At 48.1% G+C, this 24,545-nt stretch overlaps 1 protein-coding gene across 1 annotated transcript in view; it reads right to left on the bottom strand.

Annotated features, from left to right (window-relative positions):
- Positions 1-24,545, bottom strand: part of ZZEF1 (zinc finger ZZ-type and EF-hand domain containing 1) — a 499,621-nt gene that overhangs the window by 260,211 nt on the left and 214,865 nt on the right. Inside the window, exons 22-23 of the mRNA XM_082244777.1 lie at positions 16,494-16,663; positions 16,333-16,414 (exon numbers count right to left, since the gene is read on the bottom strand). Of these exons, the coding sequence (XP_082100903.1) occupies positions 16,333-16,414; positions 16,494-16,663 (252 nt within the window). The remainder of the gene's footprint in view (positions 1-16,332; positions 16,415-16,493; positions 16,664-24,545) is intronic.

The raw sequence follows: 24,545 nt of genomic DNA on the forward strand, positions 1-24,545 counted from the left end.
TAAAGCAGGATGGAAGATCGGCCCTTGAGACAACACCTCTTCCTTGAGAGGAAGTATCCAAGGAGCATCGGCAACCAACCTTACGAGATCTGCACACCAAGACTGGTGAGGCCAGTCTGGGGCCACCAGAATGACTGGAATCCCTTCCACCTCTATTCAGCGCAGAAGCCTGAGCAGAAGTTTCAGCGGAGGAAAAACGCACAGAACAGCCGATACTGACCTCAAGGAGCCACCAGTGTGTCTGTGGCGTCAGCCAGAGGATCCCAAGACCTTACTACAAACCTCTGTACCTTCTCGTTAAGCCGAGAAACTAACAGATCTACATCAGGCAGGTGTCCCCACCGGACACGCAACAGGTGAAACACCTCTGGGTACAGGGACCATTCCCCCTGATCATACACCTAACGACCCAAGTAATCCGCCTGCTAGTTCCCCACTCTGGGTACATGCACAGCGGAGAGGGCTGGAACAAAATTTTCTGACCACATTAAGATTTCAGCCAGCTCCCGGGCCGCCAGGACACTCTTGGTGCCCCCTTCATGATTGATGTAAGCCACAGCCATGGCATTGTCTGATTAAATCCGAACTGGACAGCCCTGCAGATGTTTTTTCCAGTGACTCAAGCAAAGCTTTATCGCTCTGAGTCCCAGAATATTGATCGGAAGTCTGGACCCTTTCAGAGTCCAGGTCCCCTGGACACACAGCTTTCCAAGTACTCGGTTTACCCGACCACGTCTTCTTGGAACCCCCAGATGACCTAAATGGCTTAGGTCCTTTCTCCTGTGTGCCGAAGGCACGAAGGGGCCGCCTGTGTGCTGAAAAATAAGGGCCCCATCTATTACGAGGTGGCTTGCCCTTAGCGCATAGAAGAAGAGTACTCTTCCCACCTGTGAGCCTTTGATCAGTTCATCCAACAAAGACCCAAAAAGGTGGTACCCCGTAAGGGGAGATTTGATAAAGCCTTTTTGGAGCCTGGTCTGCATACCAGCTTTTTAGCGACACCATGCGTGGTTACTATTATTGCGTTTAGAACAACTCCACTGATTTTTTTTTCAATTTTGTCACAGTAGGTGGGAAAAGAGAGTACTTTTGCTGCTTTTAGGGGATCTGAGGGGACCAGCGCCACCCATGTTAAAATTTTCTGCACCAATACAATCAGTGCATCCACCAACGCCCTTACAGGCGCAAGTGCAGTAAAAAAGGAATCATCCTCACCGCAGAGCACCCGAAGTGCATGGACGCAGACCCAGTAGAGTCCCTACATGCTAAGCTCACCCTGAGAACATAACAAAACAGGGGAGGTTGCTGACCACAGTTCCGCAAGGAGACGCTGGCTAAAGTTCCCCAATAACATCCCTATTAGACCAAAGGGTCGCCCACCATAAATGACATAAGACATAGCCCCCCTATAAAGGGGAAGAGGGGGCCCGCCATGATGCAGACACGCAGGCAGAGTACTCCCAAACAATGCCCCCCACAGCGACCCTGGTGCAAGGGGGGCACCAGGCAGTCCATATGTCCACCTCCTGAGGGGGTGGGGGGAGGACGGATGCCCATCCACTGCTCTAACCCCCCGGTCAGCAGCTCAAACAGCCAGCCTCAAGTAGGCTGCAAAGGCGTGGCCTAAATTTGGGGCCCGATCTGGGCGCGAACCCGCCGTAAGCTCTATCAACTTGATCAGCAGCTCAGACAGCCTGGTCAGTTGCCTGGACAGCTTGGTCAGTCGCTCAGACAGCCGGCTCCATCAGCCGTGAGTAGGCAGCAAGCTGTAGACTCAATTTTTAGCCCGCCCTGGCCGCGTGAGGCGATCCATCAGCATACACCGGTCAGCTTGGTCAGGCACTCGGGCAGCTTAGTCAGCCCCTCGGACAGCTTGGCCAGGTACCCGGACAGCTGGGAGTAGGCCGGAAAACCGCGGACTAAATTTTCGCCCCAACCCAGCCACGTGAGGCGCAGACCTGCGGATGGAGACACATCCGCTCCCCCTCAAGCCTGTAACCACCGCAGGGAGTCCAAAGGACACCCCTGCCCCAGTCACTAACCCCCAGGGGGGCCGGGAACTTGCTCAAAGAACCCCGTGTGCGATCCAGGCAGCCCGGTCAGCAACAACCGCATCCACCCCCCTTACTGGAGCAAGTGCCAAAGTCAGCTCCTACCTAACCCCAGGAGGGAGGGGGGGCGTGGGGGTAGGATAGGGTCAAAAGACCACCGTGACTGTTAGAGGGGCTGGGGGAAATGGAAGGGAACCCGGGGGTCCGACCATCCCAAGGAGGGGCCCACGTCCACCCCGAGACCGCAAGAGCTACGGTGGACACTACACACCATACCAAGGACAATCGGGTTGGTGCCACTCCGGACAGCCTACCTCTCCACTCGGGGAAGGGGTGCCGACGGCCAAGGAGCATGCTGCCACTCAGGCTGAACAAGGTCATGTGCGTTTTGGCGAGGTGTTTCAATCGCGGGCAGCCCCCGTCCATTGGGGATCTGTCGTTGTGAGGCCAAGATAACCTGCACATGCTCGCTGGCAAGACTGGGAGACCTTAAAGATCTAGGATATCCAGTCTGAACCCCAGTCCGGCTGTTGAATGCAGTTCTCTCCAAAAAATAACTAGCTTAAAAAATTTAAATTTTAACAAAGGTTCCCTTTAAAATAAAAAAAACAAGCTAAGACCGAAGTCCCAGCTGGGAACTAGGTCCTACTCCTAAACTAGGCAGAAACAAACTGAATAATATAGCAGAGTGAGTGGGTGTATGCCTGCGGGGAATGCCCCATAGGCGTCGTAAAGTTTTTTTCCTGCCTAGTGTCCTACTCCTGTAGGAGGCAGCATAACCCAAGGTTAAGAAGAATATGGAGCTGCGGTTGTCAATGAACGCTGCGCTGCAGTCAGTGCAAAACTGCTAGAAAAAAAGCTAGAGTCAGTGGATTACTGCTGCAGTAGTGCGCCACTCACTGCTGCAATAATTTTAAATCACTACTGCAGTAGTGATTTAAAATTACTGGAGTGAGCGCCATACTGCAGAGGTAGTCCACTGACTCCAGTCCAATCCACTGTGTAGCTGTTGTGTTGCATAGCTTTTTTTCTAGCAGTTTTGTAGTGACTGCAGTAGTTGCAATGAGTGCCATACTGTAGAGATAGTCCACTGACATCAGTCCAATCTACTGTGTTGCTTTGGTGTTGCCTAGCTTTTTTTCTAGCAGGTTTGCAGTGACTGCATTCCTTGCAGTGAGTGCCATATTGCAGAGGTAGTCCACTGACTCCAGTCCAATCCACTGTGTAGCGGTTGTGTTGCCTAGCTTTTTTTCTAGCAGTTTTGCACTGACTTCACTGCAGTAGTGATTTCAAATTATAGCAGTGATTGAGTGCACTTCTGCAGCAGTTTATTATGCATTAATGCACAATCAGAATGATTTGAAACTAAGCGACCCGGGGATGTCGAATATTGGAAGGGAAGAATCGCACCGGTGGAAGTGATCGAAACTCGATCTTGTAACCCGACCATATGACCTTGCAAACCCCTTTATCCGGGATTCTGGAAAGCCCTGGATCCGGAAACCGGTGAAGACGCCCCCCCACCCTAGAGATGGGTGGGGCCCATTCTGTCAATCCAACGGGATAACAGTGGCTTATTTTTAGTCTGGAAATCGGTGAGTCCACTATTGGTGGTACCGTCCATCTTTGAAATGAGGGATTCCTCAAAATGATAGCGCCTAGCAATGCGTTTAGAAATAGCAGGGCTCATTTTCGGACGACCCCATTTGGGCAAGGGAAACCCTTCACCATTTTGGTAGGCTTGCTAGTACCAAAAAAGGAATATGAGTCTCAGCTACCTCTGCCGGTGTAACCTCAAGATTTAAGGTTTCCTGGACAGACACAACTAGTGCTTCCACCAACGCTTCTTCTGCTATGGCGGAGGCAGAAGCGTCCTCCTTACTGTCTGAGGAGACCGTACCTGAGACAACAACCCCAGAAAAGGGACTGCAATGACCAGCTCAGAATCCGTATCTGAGGTATCAGATGACATAGGGGTACGCGGGGGTCGCTCTTCTTGACCCCCGTCCCTGACAGGCTACCTCCACCCGGGATACCAAAGACTCCAAACTGCTGATAATGCATCATCACAAGTGGGGTACTGGAGGGTCCTGCGGCCACCCTGAGGGGATCAGGTGGGGATACATGTGTGGCAGGGTTCATGTAACAAGACACTTGCCAGCAAACACAAAAAAATTAATTGCAAGAAAAAAACATCTTTTTTTTTTTTTTAACTTAGTCCCCCAGTGCAGTAGCGCCCCTCAGTCTACCTGCTTGGACCCCTCAGAAAGAGAGAGAGAGACCCCAAGGCTCCCCTGATGCACAGAAGTTTCTTATCAACCTGCTTCCAGCACTGTCTGTTACAGACAGGAAGTCTTTGGCTTGCTTTCCCTGGGCCAAGGAGGCGGCTCCGCCCCTTTACACGCCTTCCGGCGCCTCCCAATTACTCCACGAGGTGTTTGGTCACCTCAAACATGGCCGCCAACATGCTGGAGACACGAGGCTACGCCAATATGGCGGCCTTGTGCGATCTGCAGGAAAATGGCGGTGGCCTGTGTAGGATAGCGGCGGCTTGCCAGCTAGCAGCGGCCTGCGGGATTAGTGCATTCGACCTGTGCGGACTGCGGAAGTGCCTCGGCCTGCGGGAGGTGTCCTCGGTCTGCGGGAGGCTGTGTGGCCTGTGGAAGTGACCGGCTTTCTGGAAGGATGGCGATCTGTGGCTGCAGTAACTCAGGCATAGGCATCGGCCTGTGTACACACTAGACAGGTAGGATACCTCTATAGTAATGCCTTTTAGTAGTCTGCCACTGACTTCAGTCACCCTTACAGTCATATAGTGACTTTAGATAGTCAGCTCCCAAACCAAGCCTCCTGGTTTCTATTCACAAAAATCACACTCAAATTGGGGGATCTGTGACCTGTTATAGGATAGAGGGGAGACCCAGAAACTGAGTGTCCGACCATCCCAGAGAGGGGCCCGCGTCCCCAACAAACCCGACAGGGGGAGAGGGGGAACATTCTACTCACCATACTGGAACCAGGCGGGCGCAAACTCCTGACAGAACCCCTCTCCACCGGGGTGGGGGGGCTGTCGACCAATACGGAGGCCGTGACTCCTAACTAGACAGAAAAAAACTGATTTGCTGTAGCAGGAAGTGAGAGGATATACCCTCTGGGACTGCCCCTAGGGTGTGGCCAGAACATTTTCTTTCCTGTCTAGTCCTACTCCTGTAGAGGGCAGTATAACCCGAGTTGATATTAATCAAGGAGGACTACGTCTGTCAATGAGCGACAGAGAAATTTAGTTACTAAAATGACCACACGGTGGTACAGTAGTGCAGAGGCTTACAGTATACTGACCATGTCAGATGAGAGCGAAGGGGAAGCCTCACTGGCAGAATCAGGATCAGAATACGAACCTGAATAGAGCAGCCGCTTCGTGACAGACAGCTCTGACGACGGATGGGTCTCTGTTAGAACCAGGCGTACCCAACCCCATTCTGGAGTTGCTAAGGTGCAGAGATCGCAGCGTGCTCGAGCAGAGTGTCGGTACTAGTGCCGCTCATCCTTCTGGTGGACTGGCAAGCGACAGCGGCCTAGTACACCCTGGACCTAGTACAACCAGCACTGCGGTAACACTTGGTGACGTGGCAAGTCCCATAAGTGCAGTTGAAGCTGGTGCGGTGACTAGCACAAGTAGTGGCCCACAGCCATCGCGTATTCGAAGACAGGCCCTCCCTGATCCACTGGCATATCCCAATTGGTAACCCACTGATGCTACAGCGCCCGTACTTCCACCATTCACTGCCCAACCTGGAATCCACGTGGAAACAGCCAATTTTAAACCCCTGAATTTTTATGAGCTGTTCTTTACGGAAGATCTTTTCAGAGCTATAGTGGCTCAATCAAATTTATATGCACAAGAATTCATCGCCACCAACCAAATTCGCCCCTTGCCAGACCATTCGGCTGGAAACCTATAACGGTTCCCGATTTTAAAATCTTTCTGGGCCTTTCCCTCAACATGGGCATAACCAAAAAGAAAGAATTGCGGCTATATTGGTCCACTAGCCCAATTCACCATATGCGCGTGTACTCTGCCTCCATGTCCAGGGCGAGATACGAGCAAATTCTGCGATTTATGCATTTCAACGACAATGAAATCTGTCATCCTTGGGGAGACCCTGGATATGATCTGCTCCACAAAATTCGGCCCCTCGTAGACCACTTCAATCAGCGGTTTGCAGCCTTGTTTACCCCTGAACAAGTTGTCTGTGTTGACAAGTCTCTGATTAAGTTTACTGGCCACCTTGCTATGAAACAGTATCTCCCCAACAAACGTGCCAGATACGAGGTCAAACTATACAAGCTGTGTGACAGGGCCACAGGCTGTACAGTTAGTTTCCGGGTCTATGAGGGAAAAGATAGCACTGTGGAGCCCCCCAACTGCCCAGACTACATAGGGAGCAGCGGCAAGATAGTTTGGGACTTGGTGTCACCCTTATCCGGAAAGCGGTACCATTTGTACGTGGACAACTTTTACACAAGCGTGCCACTATTTAGTCATGTTCTTGAATTACAAATTGGCGCATGTGGTACTGTGCGACCTAATCGCCGGGGCTTCCCCCAACGGCTTGTAAATTCCTGCCTTAGTCGGGGGGAGAGAGCCTGCTTGAAAACGGACAAATTGCTAGCAGTGAAGTGGAGGGATACACAGGATGTTTTTGTTCTGTCCTCCCTTCACGCAGACACGATGATCCAAATTACTACGGCAACTGGTGTTATTGAGAAACCCCTCTGTGTCCACAACTACAACCTTAATATGGGAGGGGTGGACCTTAACGACCAGCTTTTGGCGCAGTATTTAGTTGCCCGTAAAGCCAGACGCTGGTACAAAAGAGTATCTATTTATTCCAATTGGCTAAGATGAACGCCTTTGTCCTATACAGGGCGTCAGGGCGAATCGGATTCTTCCGAGAATTCCAGGAAGAATGCCTACCTGTACCCAGGTGGTGTTCCAGCCCAACTTCCCCTTCCAGACGTAGTGAGCCGGCTGCATGAGAGGCATTTTTCACATGTCCTCCCGAGTACCCCTACCCAAAGACGCCCCCAAAGATGATGTCGTGTCTGTAGCAGGCGTGGATTTAGGCGTGACACCCATTATTATTGTCCCACCTGTCCTGACCAACCTGGTCTCTGCATTGGGGAATGTTTCGAGCGCTACCACACACTAGTAGAGTTTTAGTGTACGGTACAGCACGACATAGTTTAGGGCACACAAACACAGGGTTTTCGAAAGATGTTCGATGGCTATCGACATTTTGAGAGACCCTAAGCTGAAAAATTGCAGTTCACAAAAAAAAAAGTGTTAAAAAAAAAATACAAAAAAAATATAAAATAAGAAAGCCAAAAACAGTTGTCTCAGTTATTTTTATGTTCTTCTACTCTTCCTACTGTAATTTTACTGTACTTTGTTTTTCATTCTTTTTTTAACCTGTTTCCCTTGCAGGTACTCGTCGGCTGCAACACTGATTTTATACATTCTGACACAAACAGCGTTTGCGCTCAGCATATATGGATACCTCTGATGGCAGCGCTGTGGTAGGTTGATTTCACCACTGCAGTTAAAATACCTTTAGGTATACGTGGAATATTGTCATGTATACCCGCCATTAAATAAGTGGGTTTGGATGTTTGGGCGGTTAATGGTGTGTATACTACACAATTTTCCTGTGGTAATTTCGGTTAGGTTCTCTTTTTTCGTTCAGCCCACAGGCTGCATGAAAAAAAAAAAAAAACCTACACTATATGCCAAACAAGGACCAGCAATGTACTGGTACATTGCTGGACTTTGAGTGGTTATACCAGGATGATGCCTGCAGATTTAGGCATCATCTTGGTATCGTTTTTAGAGCCAGCAGTCAGCTTACATGTAAAAGCAATCCTAGCAGATAATTGGCTGCTAGACTGCTTTTACAAGCAATGGGAAGGGACTCTCCCTCCCTCCCGCCGCCTTCAGCGGTTTTTCTCTGGCTCTCCTGTCCCACCGGTTAACCCGTGTGTGCAGCCAGTGGTTCAATTATCTAACCATAGAGCTGATTGGAGACGAGAATGGCTCCAATCATCTCTATGGCCTAAGATACCGGAAGCTATGAGCATTTCATGATTTCTGTTTCGCCAGAAATAAACAGCGCCATTGGGAAATTGGGAAAGCACTCTATCACACCAATTTTGGTGTGGTCAGATGTGTTAAGGTCAGAGGAGAGATCTAGAGTCCAAAAGATCCCAATTTAAAAAAAAAAAAAAAAAAAAAAAAAGAGTACCTGTCACTACAGATTGATATCATATGGGATATTTAAATTCACTGTGAGAATAATAAAAAAAAAAAAAAAAAAGAAAGGAAAGGTGTCAAAATAACATAAAAAAGCAAAATAAAAAATCAAGCCCCCCCCCCCCCCCCGTCCTTGTTCTGTAGGGCATCTGCTTTAAAGAAATATATAATGTTTGGGAGTTCAAAGTAATTTTCTAGTAAAAAAAAAATATATATATTTTTTCATGTAAACAAAAAGTCACAGAAAAGGCTTGGTTTTCAAGTGGTTAGAAGAGTGGGTGATGTGTGGCTAAGATTGAGCACAAAATGCCAGGACAGTTCAAACACACCCCAAATGACCTCTTTTTGAAAAGTAGACACCCAAAGCTATTTGCTGAGAGGCATATTGAGTCCATGGAGTATTTTATATTTTGCCCTAAGTTTCGGGAAGGTGACAATTAGTTTTTTTTTTTTTTTTTTTACACAAAAGTTGTCACTAAATGATATATTGCTCACGCATGCCATGGGTATATGTGAAAAGACACCGCAAAATACATTCTGCTGCTTCTCCTGAGTACAGGGATACCACCATGTGTGAGACTTTTTGGGAGCCTAGATGTGTATGGGACCCCGAAAACCAATCACCGCCTTCAGGTTTTCTAATGGCCTAAATTGTGCATTTTACTTCCGCACTAGCTGTCACGGTTTCAGAGGCCCTGAAATTTCAAGATGGCAAACCCCCCCCCCCCCCTCCCTCCCAAATGACCCCATTTTCCAAAGTAGACACTCCAAGCTATTAGCTGAGATGCATAGTGAGTCTATGGAATAGTTTACATTTTGCCACAAGTTTCGGGAAAATTATTATTATTATTTTTTTTTTTGTTTGTTTTTTTACACAAAGTTGTCACTAAATGATATATTGCTCACACATGCCATGGGTATATGTGGAATGACACCCCAAAAAATGGATTTTTGTAAAATCTTACCGTAAAATCCTTTTCTCTTAAGCTCATTGACAGACGTAGTCCTCGTTGATTAATAACAACTCGGGTTATACTGCCCTCTACAGGAGTAGGACTAGACAGGAAAGAAAACGTTCTGGCCACACCCTAGGGGCAGTCCCAGAGGGTATATCCTCTCAATTCCTGCTACAGCAAATCAGTTATGTCACAAAGCAGTGTTTAGAGAATTTAACCCAACCCAACTCAAAAACAGAGGGGCGGGTACTACGTCTGTCAATGAGCTTAAGAGAAAAGGATTTTACGGTAAGATTTTACAAAAATCCATTTTTCTCTGTCGCTCATTGACAGACGTAGTCCTCGTTGATTAATAACAACTCGGGACGTCCCAAAGCAGTACCACAAATGAGGGGTGGGATAACAGAAATCAAAATCCAGAAGGCCCAACTGGAGCCAACCAGAAGCATCAAGGACTCATCGAGTAAAAAGATGAGACCTAAGTGAAAAACCCAACAAACCCTCGAGGTAGACCACCGGTCTCCTCAAATTGCAGCCTGCAGAACCTTGCGGCCAAAAGAGGCATCTGACGATGCCATCACATCAACTTTATAAAATGATGTAAAGGTATGAACCGACGATCAAGTCATCGCCTTGAAAACCTGGATCGCTGACGCCTGATGGCGGAAGACCCAGGAAACACTAGGCGCCTGAGTAGAGTGCACCTTAACAGGGAACGGAAGATTCCGACCCTTAATAGAATAAGCCTGTACCACCGTCTGACTGGTCCATCTAGAGATGGTCGCGGCAGACACAGGCAACCCCATTCTAGGGCTATCCGTGATCACAAAAAGTGAGTCCGTCTTACGAACCCAGTTCGTAGTAGTCAAGTGTACCCTGATTGTCTGAACCCCATCCAAGGAGTGTAATGCAAACTCCCAAGGATGGCTAGTCTTAAGACACGGGGAAGGTAACACAATATTTTTATTCAGATGAAAAACTCTGAAAACCACTTTAGGAAGGAAGGATGGATTCGGAAGAAGAACCACCTTATCCCTATGAACCACCAGATATGGGGAACGACAAGATAATGCGGCCAGTTCTGACACCCTGCGTGCAGAAGTAATGCCCACCAAGAAGGCCACCTTCTGGGATAATGTAAGCAAGGGAATCTCCCTAATATTTACAAAGAGAAGTTTCTGAAGAACCGACCACACTAAATTAAGATCCCAGGCGGTAAGGGTGCACGCACTGGCGGAGCCAGATGTCGCACCCCCTGGATGGAATTCCGCACCAAGGAATGATTAGCCAAAAGTTTCTGAAAGAAGATTGCTAACGCTAAAACCTGACCCTTGATCTGCTCAAGGACAGTTTCTGCTCAACACCTTGTTGCAGACAGACCAAGATTCGGGTCACCGAATAGGTATGTGGGGGAAATCCAAGAGATTCACAACCCGCAATATAAGACTTCAATGTGCTGGAAGTCGCTTTCCTTGCTTTAACTAGAGGTAGGAATAACTGAAGCTGACACTCCCTTGTCCTTCAGTACCTGGGTCTCTATGGCCAGGCCATTAAGCCAGCGATTGTAAAGCAAGATGGAAGATCGGTCCCTGAGACCGCAAATCCTCCCTGAGAGGAAGTCCCCAAGGAGCGTCCGTGACTAGCCTCACCAAGTCGGCGTACCAGGCTCGACGAGGTCAGTCCGGAATTTCCAGAATAACTGGAATTCCCTCCACCTCTATCCTGCGCAGAAGTTCCCGCAGTAACTTGAGAGGATGGAAGGCATGCCGTAGCTGAAACTGCCCCCACGGGGCGATCAGCATTTCTGCTGCGTCCGCTAGAGGATCGCGGGTGCGAGCTACAAACCTCCGCACCTTCCTGTTGAGCCAAGGTACCAACAGATCCACATCCAGGGTGCCCCAATGAAGGGACAGCTAGTGAAAAACCTCTGGATGAAGAGGCCATATGCGATTAGATCCGAATCGGGCTGCTCTAGAGCTGCTCGATCCAGTAAATCAGACAAAATCTGATCGCTCTCAGTTCCGATACCCTTATTGGTAACCTGGATACTATCGGAAGGAATGACTTCCCCTGGTTGAGCATTGGAGACTTCCTGGTCCGCTCGCTCAACCGGATCCGATTGTCCAGGGAATCGGAATTCTGATTCCATTAGAAAAGAATCTCCTTCAGGAGAATTCGGGTATGAGACTGGGTATACGGTACTGCCTCTAAGAAGGCCACCATCAGTCCCAGCCAATTGATGGACAGCAACATCCGAATCGTTGACTGAACCTTCTGGAGTTTCTCCGCAAGGAGAAACTCTTGCCCAGGATGTATCCAACCTTAGGCCCAGATAGTTCAGTCTCCTGGTGGGAACCAGGGATGATCTTTGGGAAAGCGAAGAAAAACGCTGATGTCCTGCGATGATGGGGATATAAAGATAGGCATCCTAAATGTCTATGGACGCCAGGAAATCCCCCTGATGCAGGGAGGCCCCCACTGTTCGGATGGACTCTATTTTTCCCCAAGTCCAGAAATTGGACGCACCTTGCCCTCTTTCCTGGGCATTGTGAACAGGTTCGAATAGAACCCCTGAAACCGTTAAATGTTAGAAGGGAAGAATCGCACCGGTGGAAGTGATCGAAACTCTATCCTGTATCCTGACCGTATGACCTCGCGAACCCCTTAGTCCGGGGTTCTGGCAAGCCATGGATCCGGAAACCGGTGAAGACCTCCCCCCACCCCAGAGATGGGTAGGGGCGCATCAGGCTGTATTTTTCAGGCTTGGCTGAGCCGGACTTTTTGTTTAGCCAACCAGCGCCCTTTGAAACCCCTCTAAAGGGGCTTTGGAGGGTTTCGCCTTATCGCCCGCCCTCGCGGAACGAACAAACTCTTTATGAGCAGAAAGGGAAGGTCCTCGTTGGTTACGAGGTCCTCTTTATCCTAACAGTCTGTGGCAAGACAGCAGGTGGTACCGTCTATCCTTTAAAGAGGGATTCCTCAAACGGATAGTGCCTAGCCATGCATTAGGAAATAACAGGGGTTCGTTTCAAAACGACCCCATTTGGGTAAAGGAAAATCCTTCGCCCTTTTGGTAGGCTAACAAGTACCAAAAAGGAATTTCAGTCTCAGCTACCTCTGCCGGTGTAACCTCAAGACTAAAGGTTTCCCGGACGGACACAACTAGTGCATCCAACACTCTTGTGCTATGGCGGAGGCAGAAACGTTCTCCTCACTGCTGAGGAGACATTACCTGAGACAACAGCCCCATAAGAGGGACCTGCAGCTGCATTGACCAGCTCCGAATCCGTATCTGAAGTATCAGATAAAAAATAGGGGTAGGCGGGGGTCGCTTCTTGACCCCCGTCCTTGACAGGCCACCTCCACCCCGGATACCAAAGACTCCAAAACTGCCGATAATGCATTAAAAACAAGTGGGGTACTGGAGGGTCCTGCGGCCACCTTGAGGGGATCAGGTGGGGATACCTATGCGGCAGGGTCAATGATTATACAAGACATTTGCCAGCGACAAAAAATGACAAAGTAAAAAACTTTGTTTTTTTTTTTTGTATCCCCCAGTCGCAACAGCGCCCCTCAGTGTTACCTGCCTTTTTGGACCCCACAGAGAGAGAGAGAGAGACCCCAAGGCTCATCCCTGATGCACAGAAGTTTTCATCAGCTTGCTCAGTGCTGTCCTGTTACAGACAGGAAGTCTTTGGCCCTTTTCCTGGGTAAAGGAGGCGGCTCCGCCCCTTAACACGCCTTCCGGCGCCTCCCCCTGGCTCCACGAGGTGTTTGGTCACCTCAAACATGGCCGCCCCCATGCTGGAGACACGAGGCTACGCCAATATGGCGGCCTCGTGTGCTCTGCAAGACAATGGCGGCGGCCTGTTAGGATAGCGGCGGTTTAGCAGCGGCCTGCGGGATGCTGTGTTCGGCCTAGCGGCCTGCGGGAGTGCATCGGCCCCCCAAACTTCACCCTGGATGGTGATCAGCCTGGCCGGCGGTACCGGACCCTGGCGGGCCGCATGCGGTCCGTGGGCCGTCGGAAGGCAGCCTGCCCTTGCTGGAGGAATGCGATCTGGACTGCAGTTATACATGCATAGACATCGCCCTGTGGTACACCTCTGACAGGTAGGATACCTTATGCTACCACAGTAATATTCTAGTACTGCCACTGACTTCAGTCATCTTTACAGTTTTGAAATGACAGATTGTCAGCTCCCAAACCAAGCCTCCTGGTTTCTTGTTCACAAAAATCACACTCAAATAGGGGGATCTGTGACATGTTATAGGATAGAGGGGAGACCCCATCCTTACCATTTCAGAGAGGGGCCCGCGTTCACCACAAACCAGTCAGGGGGAAAAGGGGGAACATACTACTCACCATACCGGAACCAGGCGGGCGCCAACTCCTGACAGTACCCCTCTCCACCGGGGTGGGAGGGCTGTCGACCAATACGGACGCCGTGACTCATGGTCATTGGCGTTTAAGCGAGACGTTTAACTCGCAGGGTCAGTCCCCGTCCAGTGGGACTATGTCGCGGCCGACCCAGCGCGGAGCTATGGCCTGCACGCGCTCGTAGGCTGAACTGGGGTGACCACTGGATCTCAACATCCAGCCCGTCGCCCAGTTCCAGCTTTCTTGCTTGAAGATCTCACAGGAACACTGGAGAAAAAAGCTGTCTAAAAAAATCTTTCTAAGAAAAAAAAAAATCCTGCCAGGACCGAAGATCCTAGCAAGGCATCTAGGTCCTTACTCCTAACTAGACAGAAAAAAACGGATTTGCTGTAGCAGGAAGTGAGAGGATATACCCTCTGGGACTGCCCCTAGGGTGTGGCCAGAACGTTTTCTTTCCTGTCTAGTCCTACTCCTGTAGAGGGCAGTATAACCCGAGTTGTTACTAATCAACGAGGACTACGTCTGTCAATGAGCGACAGAGAAATACATTCTGCTGCTTCTCCTGAGTACAGAGATACCCCATGTGTGAGACTTTTTGGCAGTCTAGCCGCATACAGGACCCCGAAAACCAATCCCCACCTTCAGGCTTTTTAAGGGCGTAAATTGTTGATTTCACTCCTTACTACGTATCACACTTTTGAAGGCCATGAAATGCCAAGATAGCACAAAACCCCCCAAATGACCCCATTTTGCAATGTAGACACTCCAAGCTATTTGCTGAGAGGCATGGTGAGTATTTTGCAGCTCTCATTTATTTTGGAAAATGAAGAAAAAACAGGAAAATGCATTTTTTTTCCTCTTTTTTTTCAATTTCCAAAACTTTGTGACAAAAAGTGAGATCTGCAAAACACTCAACATGCCTCTCTGCAAATAGCTTAGGGCGTCTAATCATCAAACATGTGAGCTGCTAAATATTGAACCTTCATTAAATGTAACAATATTGCTACACTTAGAGGCTCCTCTCTTCTCTTTTATACCCAGTTGGGACATGACGCTACTTGATATACAAGCGATGTCTTGATATACAAGTCAAAATTTTTTTAACAAATTTGCTTGTCTTGCAATGCGCTCTCAAACCAAGTTACTCTCAAACCAAGGTTTTACTGTATATTGGATATTTTTTAAAAGACAAAGTTGAAAATGTAATTTCTCAAAATTTTCGCTCTTTTTTTATTAATATCGCAAAAAATAAAAAGCGCAGAGGTGATCAAATACCACCAAAAGAAAGCTCTGTTTGTGGGGAAAAAAAGGACGTACGTTTCGTTTGGGTACAGCATTGCATGTCCGCGCAATTGTCAGTTAACCACTTCAATACAGGGCACTTTCACCCCCTTCCTGCCCAGGCCAATTTTCACCTTTTAGCGCTGTTGCATTTTGAATGACAATTGCGCGGTCATGCAACACTGTACCTAAACCAAATTTATGTCATTTTCCCCCCACAAATAGAGCTTTCTTTTGGTGGTATTTGATCACAGCAAGGTTTTTTCTTTTTTGCTAAACAAATAAAAAAAAAGACCGAAAAGTTTGAAAAAAAAAAAAAAAAAAGTTTTTTTGTTTATGTTATACAATTTTGTAAATAAATATGTTTTTTCCTGCACTGATAAGCACTGATGAGACTGCACTGACAGGCACTGATGGGGTGGCACTGATAGGCAGCATTGGTGGGCACTGATAGGCGGCACTGCTGGGCACTGATAGGCGGCACTGGTGGGCACTGATGGGCGGCACTGATAGGCGGCACTGGTGGACAATAATGGGCACTGGTGGGCGGCACTGATAGATAGCAATGATGGGCACTGGTGGGCAGCACTGATAGGGAGGGCAATGGGGGTGCTCCCTGAGCCCTGATTGCCATCCCTGGTGGCCATAGTGGGCATCCCTGGGGTCATGGGTGGGCATCCCTGAAGTCATGGGTGGGCATCCCTGGTGGTTCTAGTGGCACCCCTCGGAGGGTCTGCACTGGTAATCAATGATCTGATTACCGGTGACTACCCCCCCCCCCCCCCCCCGGTCAGGGGAGCCCCCATCGGCACTCCTTTACTCGTGCCTGTCAGGCACGTACTGAGGAAAGCTGATCAACGGCTCTTCCTGTTTACTATGTGACCAGCCTTGATTGGACACGGCTGATCACATGGTAAAGAGCCTACGTCAGTAGGCTCTTTACCGAGATCGGAGATGCAGGGAGTCAGACTGACACCTCGCATCACCGATCGGCGCTCTGCGCCCGGGGGGCGCGCAGAGCGTATTATCCTGCCGCCGTCATATGACGTCCGGTCAGGATAATACAACCACTTTCCCACCGTCATTCTGCTACAGGGCAGGCGGGATGTGGTTAAAGTCACGCAGTGCCAAGTTGAAAAAAGGGGTCTGGTTTTTGAGCAGCCAAATCCTCTGGGGCTTAAGTGGTTAAGAATGATGGTTAGCAAACAACTGCAGCACATTTACCAAGAGATCAATGCGACATATAGATTACTCTGTGTATGTTCTTAAACAGGCTAGATTCTGACAGTTACATGAGTATACAAATAAACTAGTATCTTCATCTATCATACTGCTCTTTTTCACAGAACTCACCTTTGGCCACTTATCCGTACCAACTTTGTGGTCATACCGTACTTTACCACCTCTGGCGTCTGTAAACTCCAAATAGTCATACCTGAGTAAGAATATGCATTTTAAATTATTACAAATATAATAAAACAGAGTCTCAATAAAATATTACACAGGATTAATACCTTTTTTCTGTTTCACATTTGTCATCAAATTCCACCTCAAAGTATGTTGCACCGGGGCAAAGGAAGACCGTTGTGTCCCGACAGTTGTTTTCATAATTGTGTGGAGATTCCATATTCCAGGTCTGCAAAACCACAGGCTGTTGCACCTGGTTCCAACTTTCCATTTCTACCTATTGAAAAGAGAAAAACATACTTGCAATATAGTGTATGATGCAGATATCCTTTAAATGGAATATGCATTTTTTTCAGAGATTTAAGATTCGCATGTAAAAGACCAGCTTTATGTTTTGAATCATTTGAGATACACAGGAAGTCTTTCACCTTCGGCTTACAATGCAGCCCAAAAGGAGGATTGGACATTGGCAAACAAAAAAAATTGGGCTTTGGGCCTCCTGCACATCATTGCCTTCTTCACGCAGAAGGCGATGACTGATTGGTAAATTTCATGCAGACCTTTGAGATTAGGAATGTGGTGGGTGCCCTCTTTGGGTAAAAGCCTTGGAACCATGCTTTTACCAAAAATGGAGCAATAAAACCTTCATCCAGAAGAAGAGAGCTTGATGGAGATTGTGACGGTATTCACCGTCACTGGAAGGGAAAAACAGATAATTAATGGTTTAAATTGCTTCAGATGGGACAGTCATATTTGTCAGCAATATCTGACTTCCAGATAATGTGTGCATTCCATGTCCCTGCATGCCAGACAGGCTTCCCTATTGTTTGTGTATTGAAATGTAATGAGTATTGTGTTGAAGTTTACCTGGCCCATAGTTAGATGTTAAAGACCTCACATTGTCCTGTCCAGATGGCTAGATAATTTGTTTAGTTCCTGTATACACTAGGGCTGCAACTAACGATTAGTCGACTAATCTAACGATTATTTTTATTTTATTTTTTTTGCTTAATTGAGTGTTTTTTTGATTAGCTAATTAATCCTGTAATTAATACAGACCCCTCAGTAAGCCCCCTCCCAGTACAGACCCCACAGTAAGCCCTCCCACCTAGTACAGACCACTTAGCAAGCCCCCCTCCCAGTGCAGACCCCTCAGTAAGCCCTTCCACTTAGTACAGACCACTTAGTAAGCCCCCCCCTCCCAGTGCAGACCCCTCAGTAAGCCCTTCCACCTAGTACAGACCACTTAGTAAGCCCCCCTCCCAGTGCAGACCCCTCAGTAAGCCCTCCCACCTAGTACAGTATGTACTAGGTGGGAGGGCTTACTGAGGGGTCTGTACTGGGAGGGGGGCTTACTAAGTGGTATATGTACTAGGTGGGAGGGCTTACTGAGGGGTCTGTACTGGAAGGGGGGCTTACTAAGTGGTCTGTACTGTACAGACCACTTAGTAAGCCCCCCTCCCAGTACACTAGTACAGACCACTCAGTAAGCCCTCCAACCTAATACAAACCCCTTAGTAAGCCCCCCCTCCCAGTACAGACCCCTCAGTAAGCCCTCCCACCTAGTACAGACCACTTACTAAGCCCCCCTCCCAGTACAGACCCCTCAGTAAGCCCTCCCACCTAGTACAGACCACTTACTAAGCCCCCCTCCCAGTACAGACCCCTCAGTAAGCCCTCCCACCTAGTACAGACCACTTAGTAAGCCCCCCCCCTCCCAGTGCAGACCCCTCAGTAAGCCCTCCCACCTAGTACAGTATGTACTAGGTGGGAGGGCTTACTGAGGGGTCTGTACTGGGAGGGGGGCTTACTAAGTGGTCTGTACTAGGTGGGAGGGCTTACTGAGGGGTCTGTACTGGGAGGGGGGCTTACTAAGTGGTCTGTACTGTACAGACCACTTAGTAAGCCCCCCTCCCAGTACACTAGTACAGACCATTCAGTAAGCCCTCCCACCTAGTACAAACCCCTTAGTAAGCCCCCCCTCCCAGTACAGACCCCTCAGTAAGCCCTCCCACCTAGTACAGACCACTTAGTAAGCCCCCCCTCCCAGTGCAGACCCCTCAGTAAGCCCTCCCACCTAGTACAGTATGTACTAGGTGGGAGGACTTACTGAGGGGTCTGTACTGGGAGGGGGGGCTTACTAAGTGGTCTGTACTAGGTGGGAGGGCTTACTGAGGGGTCTGTACTGGAAGGGTGGCTTAGTAAGTGGTCTGTACTGTACAGACCACTTAGTAAGCCCCCCTCCCAGTACACTAGTACAGACCACTCAGTAAGCCCTCCAATCTAGTACAAACCCCTTAGTAAGCCCCCCCTCCCAGTACAGACCCCTCAGTAAGCCCCTCAGTACGCCCTCCCACCCAGTATGTACTAGGTGGGAGGGCGTACTGAGGGGTCTGCACTGGGAGGGGGGGCTTACTAAGGGGTCTGTACTAGGTGGGAGGGCTTACTGAGGGGTCTGTACTGGGAGGGGGGCTTACTAAGTGGTCTGTACTGTACAGACCACTTAGTAAGCCCCCTCCCAGTACAGACCACTTAGTAAGCCCCCTCCCAGTACAGACCCCCCAGTAAGCCCTCCCACCTAGTACAGGCCATTACAAGCCGCCACAGTACAGTAGTGCCGCACATGTGACATCTCTTAAGTAGCTGGGTGATCGGGGAGGATGGCGTTGCGGCAGAAGCTGTGGCGGAGTACAGGGGTGCTGGAGACGGTCAGCGCTCACCTCTTGTCTCCGGCATCGGTGTGGACGGTCTTGTCTCCGGCATCGGTGTGGACGGAGCCCGGCGGGGGAATTTCAAGCGGCGCGGCGGCCGGCCAGGGGGCGTGTGACGTCACGCGTAGACGCATCGACGCTTTTCACGCACGTCGACGATTTTTTGTAGTCGACATAGTCGACTACGTCGACGCGTTGTGGCAGCCCTAGTATACACTTTCATCTGCATATGCTTCTGTAATCAGGCAGAGGGGAGGGATAGTGTACACTGTATGAGAGTGTAAAACTCTGTTTTCTTTGGATTGAGAATGACAGGGCCCGTTTTCAACAAGGTCCACCTGGGCGGTAACCTTGTAAGGGGGGAAATCTATAAGTCTGTTTCTTGTTCAATAAAGTTGAGTTAGTTCACCCTCAATCTAGAGTCCTGTCTCTTATTGGGGGAATATGCTACAAGGGATTGCAATGGTCTTCCATACTCCCTTGGATAATCACTAAGCTCTTGTAAGAGATTGTTCCTGCTGCCCTCTCTGGGGAAAGAGGTTCACCCATGGGCACCTGGAGCCTTGTCGTAGGTCCAGGGTGGGTAGGAGACGGCGAGACCCTAACCAAGCTGCGGCGGCTCGTGTGGTCTGAAGTGGCTACAGTGCCTGGTGAAGTGCTTGGAGCCCTTGGGAAGCACTAGGAGCATCCGTCAACGGAGGTGCCCGGTTGGGGTGCCGGTTTATCCGTTAGAGATGTGCTTATCTGTAGGGCTGCAACTAACGATTATTTCATAATCGATTAGTTGGCTAATTATTGTTTCGAATATTCAGATAATAACCTTAAAAAAGTGTGGTGTACAATATAGGTATTATGTAAAATTTATTTTCTTTTTTAAAGACAATGTATTCTTAAATATCTATATGCAGTGGTAAATATAAATGCTGGCATTAAGTCAATCTTTCCATTGATGGTGTTCCCTCCCTTAATGATTCAGTTAATCAGGGTCTGGTGACTTTTTTGAAGTCCTGGACTGGAGAAATCAACTGTGAAATTTCTCTAGTTATAGATGATGCGTATCTTGCTGAAAAATTACAACTCATCCTTTAACACTGCTCTTCTATGTGGACTCCACATACAGCTACATCTTGTGATTATAAGCCACAAGGGAAATGTAACAAAAAACAGTTAGCCTTGTAGAGCAGCAAGTAGGCACCTGTAGCATTGAAAAAAAAAAAATGGAAGAGTGACAGCAATACAGTTTCTTTGCGTAACTCTACAAAGGACAAAGGGCTTAGTCATCAAGGGTCTGCCTCAATGGGAAAGAACCTGCAGTAGGTGACTGCCTGAGGTAAAGTGGAATTGAGGTTAGTGGGGTAGGAACCCCCTTCCATCAGTAGCTGATACAATGTATTCCTCAGGGGAATCTCCAAAGAGGCGTGTACCTTCAAAGGGCTTGAGTATATTTCATGAAAATATTCTGAGGACCAGGCTGTAACTCATAAAATTCTGTGCACACTTACAGGAATAAGTCAGCCATTCTGGAGATTTGATAGATAATGATGTCCATTGAGTCCACATAGAAGAAAAATGCTGAAGGTATGAGTTGTAATTTTGCAGAAACATACAGATCATCTATACAAGAGAAAGTTCCCCATTGATTTCTCCAGTCCAGGACTTCAAAAAAGTCACCAGACACCGATTAACTGAATCCCTAAGGGAGGGAAAACCATCAATGGATTGTTTTCTTCTTTTTTTTTTTTTTTTTTTTTTAATGCAAGAATATGTGGGGGATAAGCAGTACTAGGTGGATCAATCTAGACGCTAGAACAAGCTACTTAAACCAAGTAGTCCACAATAGTAACTTCATGAAATTCAATAGGTGAAAAATCATCTGCCGTCTCCACTTAAAATCCAAAGTCCCTCTTACAAATGTAGGTGCACTAGGTAGTTGAGGTAAACTGACTGAAGATAATTAGGGGGGACAGAGGCAGAAAAACGTTTATGGGTGTTAGTACCCAGCAATTCCAGAAGTGATTGTCTCTACAGTAAATCAGACAAAGTTAAGAAAATTCTGCTTTAGACAGACAGGCCACATGTTGGATGTCTGTGAGGGAGTTCGAACTTAGGGGGCTGGCGTGGTGGCAGAATAAGACTTTGTTCGGGATAAGTGAATTGCTATCAGCCTAAAAAGGTACTTGGAGATTCTTCATGGCATGCAGTGGGATTCCTGCCATTTGTCCCATGTGCTCCCACTACAGAGAAACTGTAGTCCACCATTGCTAAGCAAGGAGTATTCCCTGTGGGGTATTAATGAAATAAATGCGGACTAAGGGGGTTCAATGTGTCAAGTATAAAAGAATTGCAGTAACCCAGGTGCTAACCAGGTTCGCAAGACGGTCTCCCTGGAGTATCTGGCAACAGGCGAGAAAGCAAATGATCAGCTCGCCTCTTTGACAGAAATAGCTGCCAGAAGTGAAGTGTGTACTCAAAGGAGTTTAATGAGCACTACACCACTAGCCAAAGAGGAGCTTCCAGTATTGAGGTGGAAGAAAAAAAAAAATGCAGATTTTTCAGTAGGTAAGCTTTATATTAACATTATCTAGAAGACCATGTAAACAAGACAATAAAAAAACGGTAAAAACACACAAGTGTAGGTTACCCCATAACCTGTGCTCTCCAACTGTGTATCTACTACATGTCCAGGAAATACAGTGCCTTGCGAAAGTATTCGGCCCCCTTTAACTTTGCAACCTTTTGCCACATTTCAGGCTTCAAACATAAAAATATAAAACTGTAATTTTTTTGTAAATTATCAACAAGTGGGACACAATCATGAAGTGGAACGAAATTTATTGGATATTTGAAAAATTGGGCGTGCAAAATTATTCAGCCCCCTTAAGTTAATACTTTGTAGCGCCACCTTTTGCTGCGATTACAGTTGTAAGTCGCTTGGGGTATGTCTCTATCAGTTTTGCACATCGAGAGACTGAAATTTTTGCCCATTCCTCCTTGCAAAACCACTCAAGCTCAGTGAGGTTGGATGGAGAGCGTTTGTGAACAGCAGTTTTCAGTTCTTTCCACAGATTCTCGATTGGATTCAGGTCTGGACTTTGACTTGGCCATTCTAACACCTGGATATGTTTATTTGTGAACCATTCCAATGTAGATTTTGCTTTATGTTTTGGATCATTGTCTTTTTGGAAGACAAATCTCCTTCCCAGTCTCAGGTCTTTTGCAGACTCCATCAGGTTTTCTTCCAGAATGGTCCTGTATTTGGCTCCATCCATCTTCCCATCAATTTTAACCATCTTCCCTGTCCCTGCTGAAGAAAAGCAGGCCCAAACCATGATGCTGCCACCACCATGTTTGACAGTGGGGATAGTGTGTTCAGGGAGATTAGCTGTGTTGCTTTTATGCCAAACAATGTTTTGCATTGTTGCCAAAAAGTTCGATTTTGGTTTCATCTGACCAGAGTACCTTCTTCCACATGTTTGGTGTGTCTCCCAGGTGGCTTGTGGCAAACTTTAAATGACACTTTTTATGGATCTCTTTAAGAAAGGGCTTTCTTCTTGCCACTGTTCCATAAAGGCCAGATTTGTGCAGTATACGACTGATTGTTGCCCTATGGACAGAGTCTCCCACCTCAGCTCAGTGGCGGATCCAGGGGGGGGGGGGGGCATCGGGTCAATTGCCCCCCCCCCCCCCCCCCCCGAAAAAAATATTACCCACTTACTCTCCAGTCCGGCAGAGTTCCCAACTTCCTTTCTCCCCGAGTCCCGACTCCCCAGGAGCAGGCCAGCAAGCAAGCAGCGGCGGCGGAGCTGAAAGCTTCTCTTGTAGTCCCGCCGCCACGCCGCTGGCTTGTACAGAACAGAAGCCGCAGCCCGCCCGCAGTGAGTCAGTGAGTGCACTGGTTGCTATGCCAATCGCCGATTGGCGTCTAGCAACCAGTGACGTCACCTCACCGGTCCTAAGGAGTGGAGGAGGAGAGCGATGCCCCAGCATCTACAGCGGAGGCTAAGTCGCGAGGCTAAGTCTCGAGGCTAAGTCTCGAGGCTAAGTCTCGAGGCTAAGTCTCGAGGCTAAGTCTCGAGGCTAAGTCTCGAGGCTAAGTCTCGAGGCTAAGTCTCGAGGCTAAGTCTCGAGGCTAAGTCTCGAGGCTAAGTCTCGAGGCTAAGTCTCGAGGCTAAGTCTCCTTCCTCGCGCGCCTAGAGCCTGGCTCCACCCACCTCCTCCCTCCAGGCTCCAGCTTCTCTCCAAGTGGAATCCATGCTGCATTGATGTTACTTCAGCAGTTTCTGCCCTTAGCACTTAAAAACAAAATCACTTTACTTAATTGGGTCAGTATTGTGTGATGACTCCAACTAAGCCAGGCAGCCAGCAGCACCGACCCAGAAGAAGAATCTGATTCTGAGGCTGAGCAGTCACTCAGTGACAGTGACACAGAGAGTGAAAGTGACAAGTACAAAAGTAAGTAAAATTTAATGTATGTATTAAAGAAAAAAAAGTGCCCTGCCATTAATGTTAAAGCGGAGTTCCACCCATTTATTATGAGATGCACTGACTGACTAAATCCCCTTTAAATATGCTTTTACCAATGCAAACTATTTTTTTTTTTTTTGTAAGGAAATACTGTTTTTATTCTTTATTCATCCGCACTTCTGGGTCCTGCTGCCTATAGGTGATTACGTCACTCAGCGATTCGCAAGGGCTCCTGGGAGCGGCGTCATGTATCCCAGCAGCCCTTGATAATCGCTGAGTGACAAAATCTTGCGTTATTTCCAGACCGGCACCAGCTGTTCTCAGGGATGTATTGCATTCAGTCTGCGCTCCGCCCCGCCTCCTCTCAGTGAGCTCTATGGGATGTAATGCTTTCAGTCCGCGCTCACTGAGAGGAGGCGGGGCAGAGCGCGGACTGAATGAAATACATCCCTGAGAACAGCTGGTGCCGGTCTGGAAATAATGCAAGATTTTGTCACTGAGCGATTAGCAAGGGCTGCTGGGATACATGACGCCGCTATCCCAGGAGCCCTTGCGAATCGCTAGTGACGTAATCGCCTATAGGCAGCAGGACCCAGAAGTGCGGATGAATAAAGAAGAAAAAAAGGTATTTCCTTACAAAATAAAATAGTTTGCATTGGTAAAAGCATTTTTAAAGAGGATTACGTACATCTCAACTTATTAAAATGGGTGGAACTCCGCTTTAACCACTTAAGGAACAGGCCTATTTCTGTCACTTTACAAGTTAAAATCAGTATTTTTTGCTAGAAAATTGCTTAGAACCCCCAAAACTTTTTTTTTTTTTGCAGCAGAGACTATGGCCCCTTTCACACGGGCGATCCGATCCTCCTTTCAGTTTTTCAGGCGGACCTGATCGGATGCTCCATGCATCCCTATTGGGCAGCGGATGTCAGCAGAGACATCTCCACTGACATCCGCTGCTATCCGATTCGATCCTGTCCGTGA

Source organism: Pelophylax lessonae, assembly GCF_965119305.1.
Source record: "Pelophylax lessonae genome assembly, chromosome: 2".
Taxonomy (NCBI): Eukaryota; Metazoa; Chordata; class Amphibia; order Anura; family Ranidae; genus Pelophylax; species Pelophylax lessonae.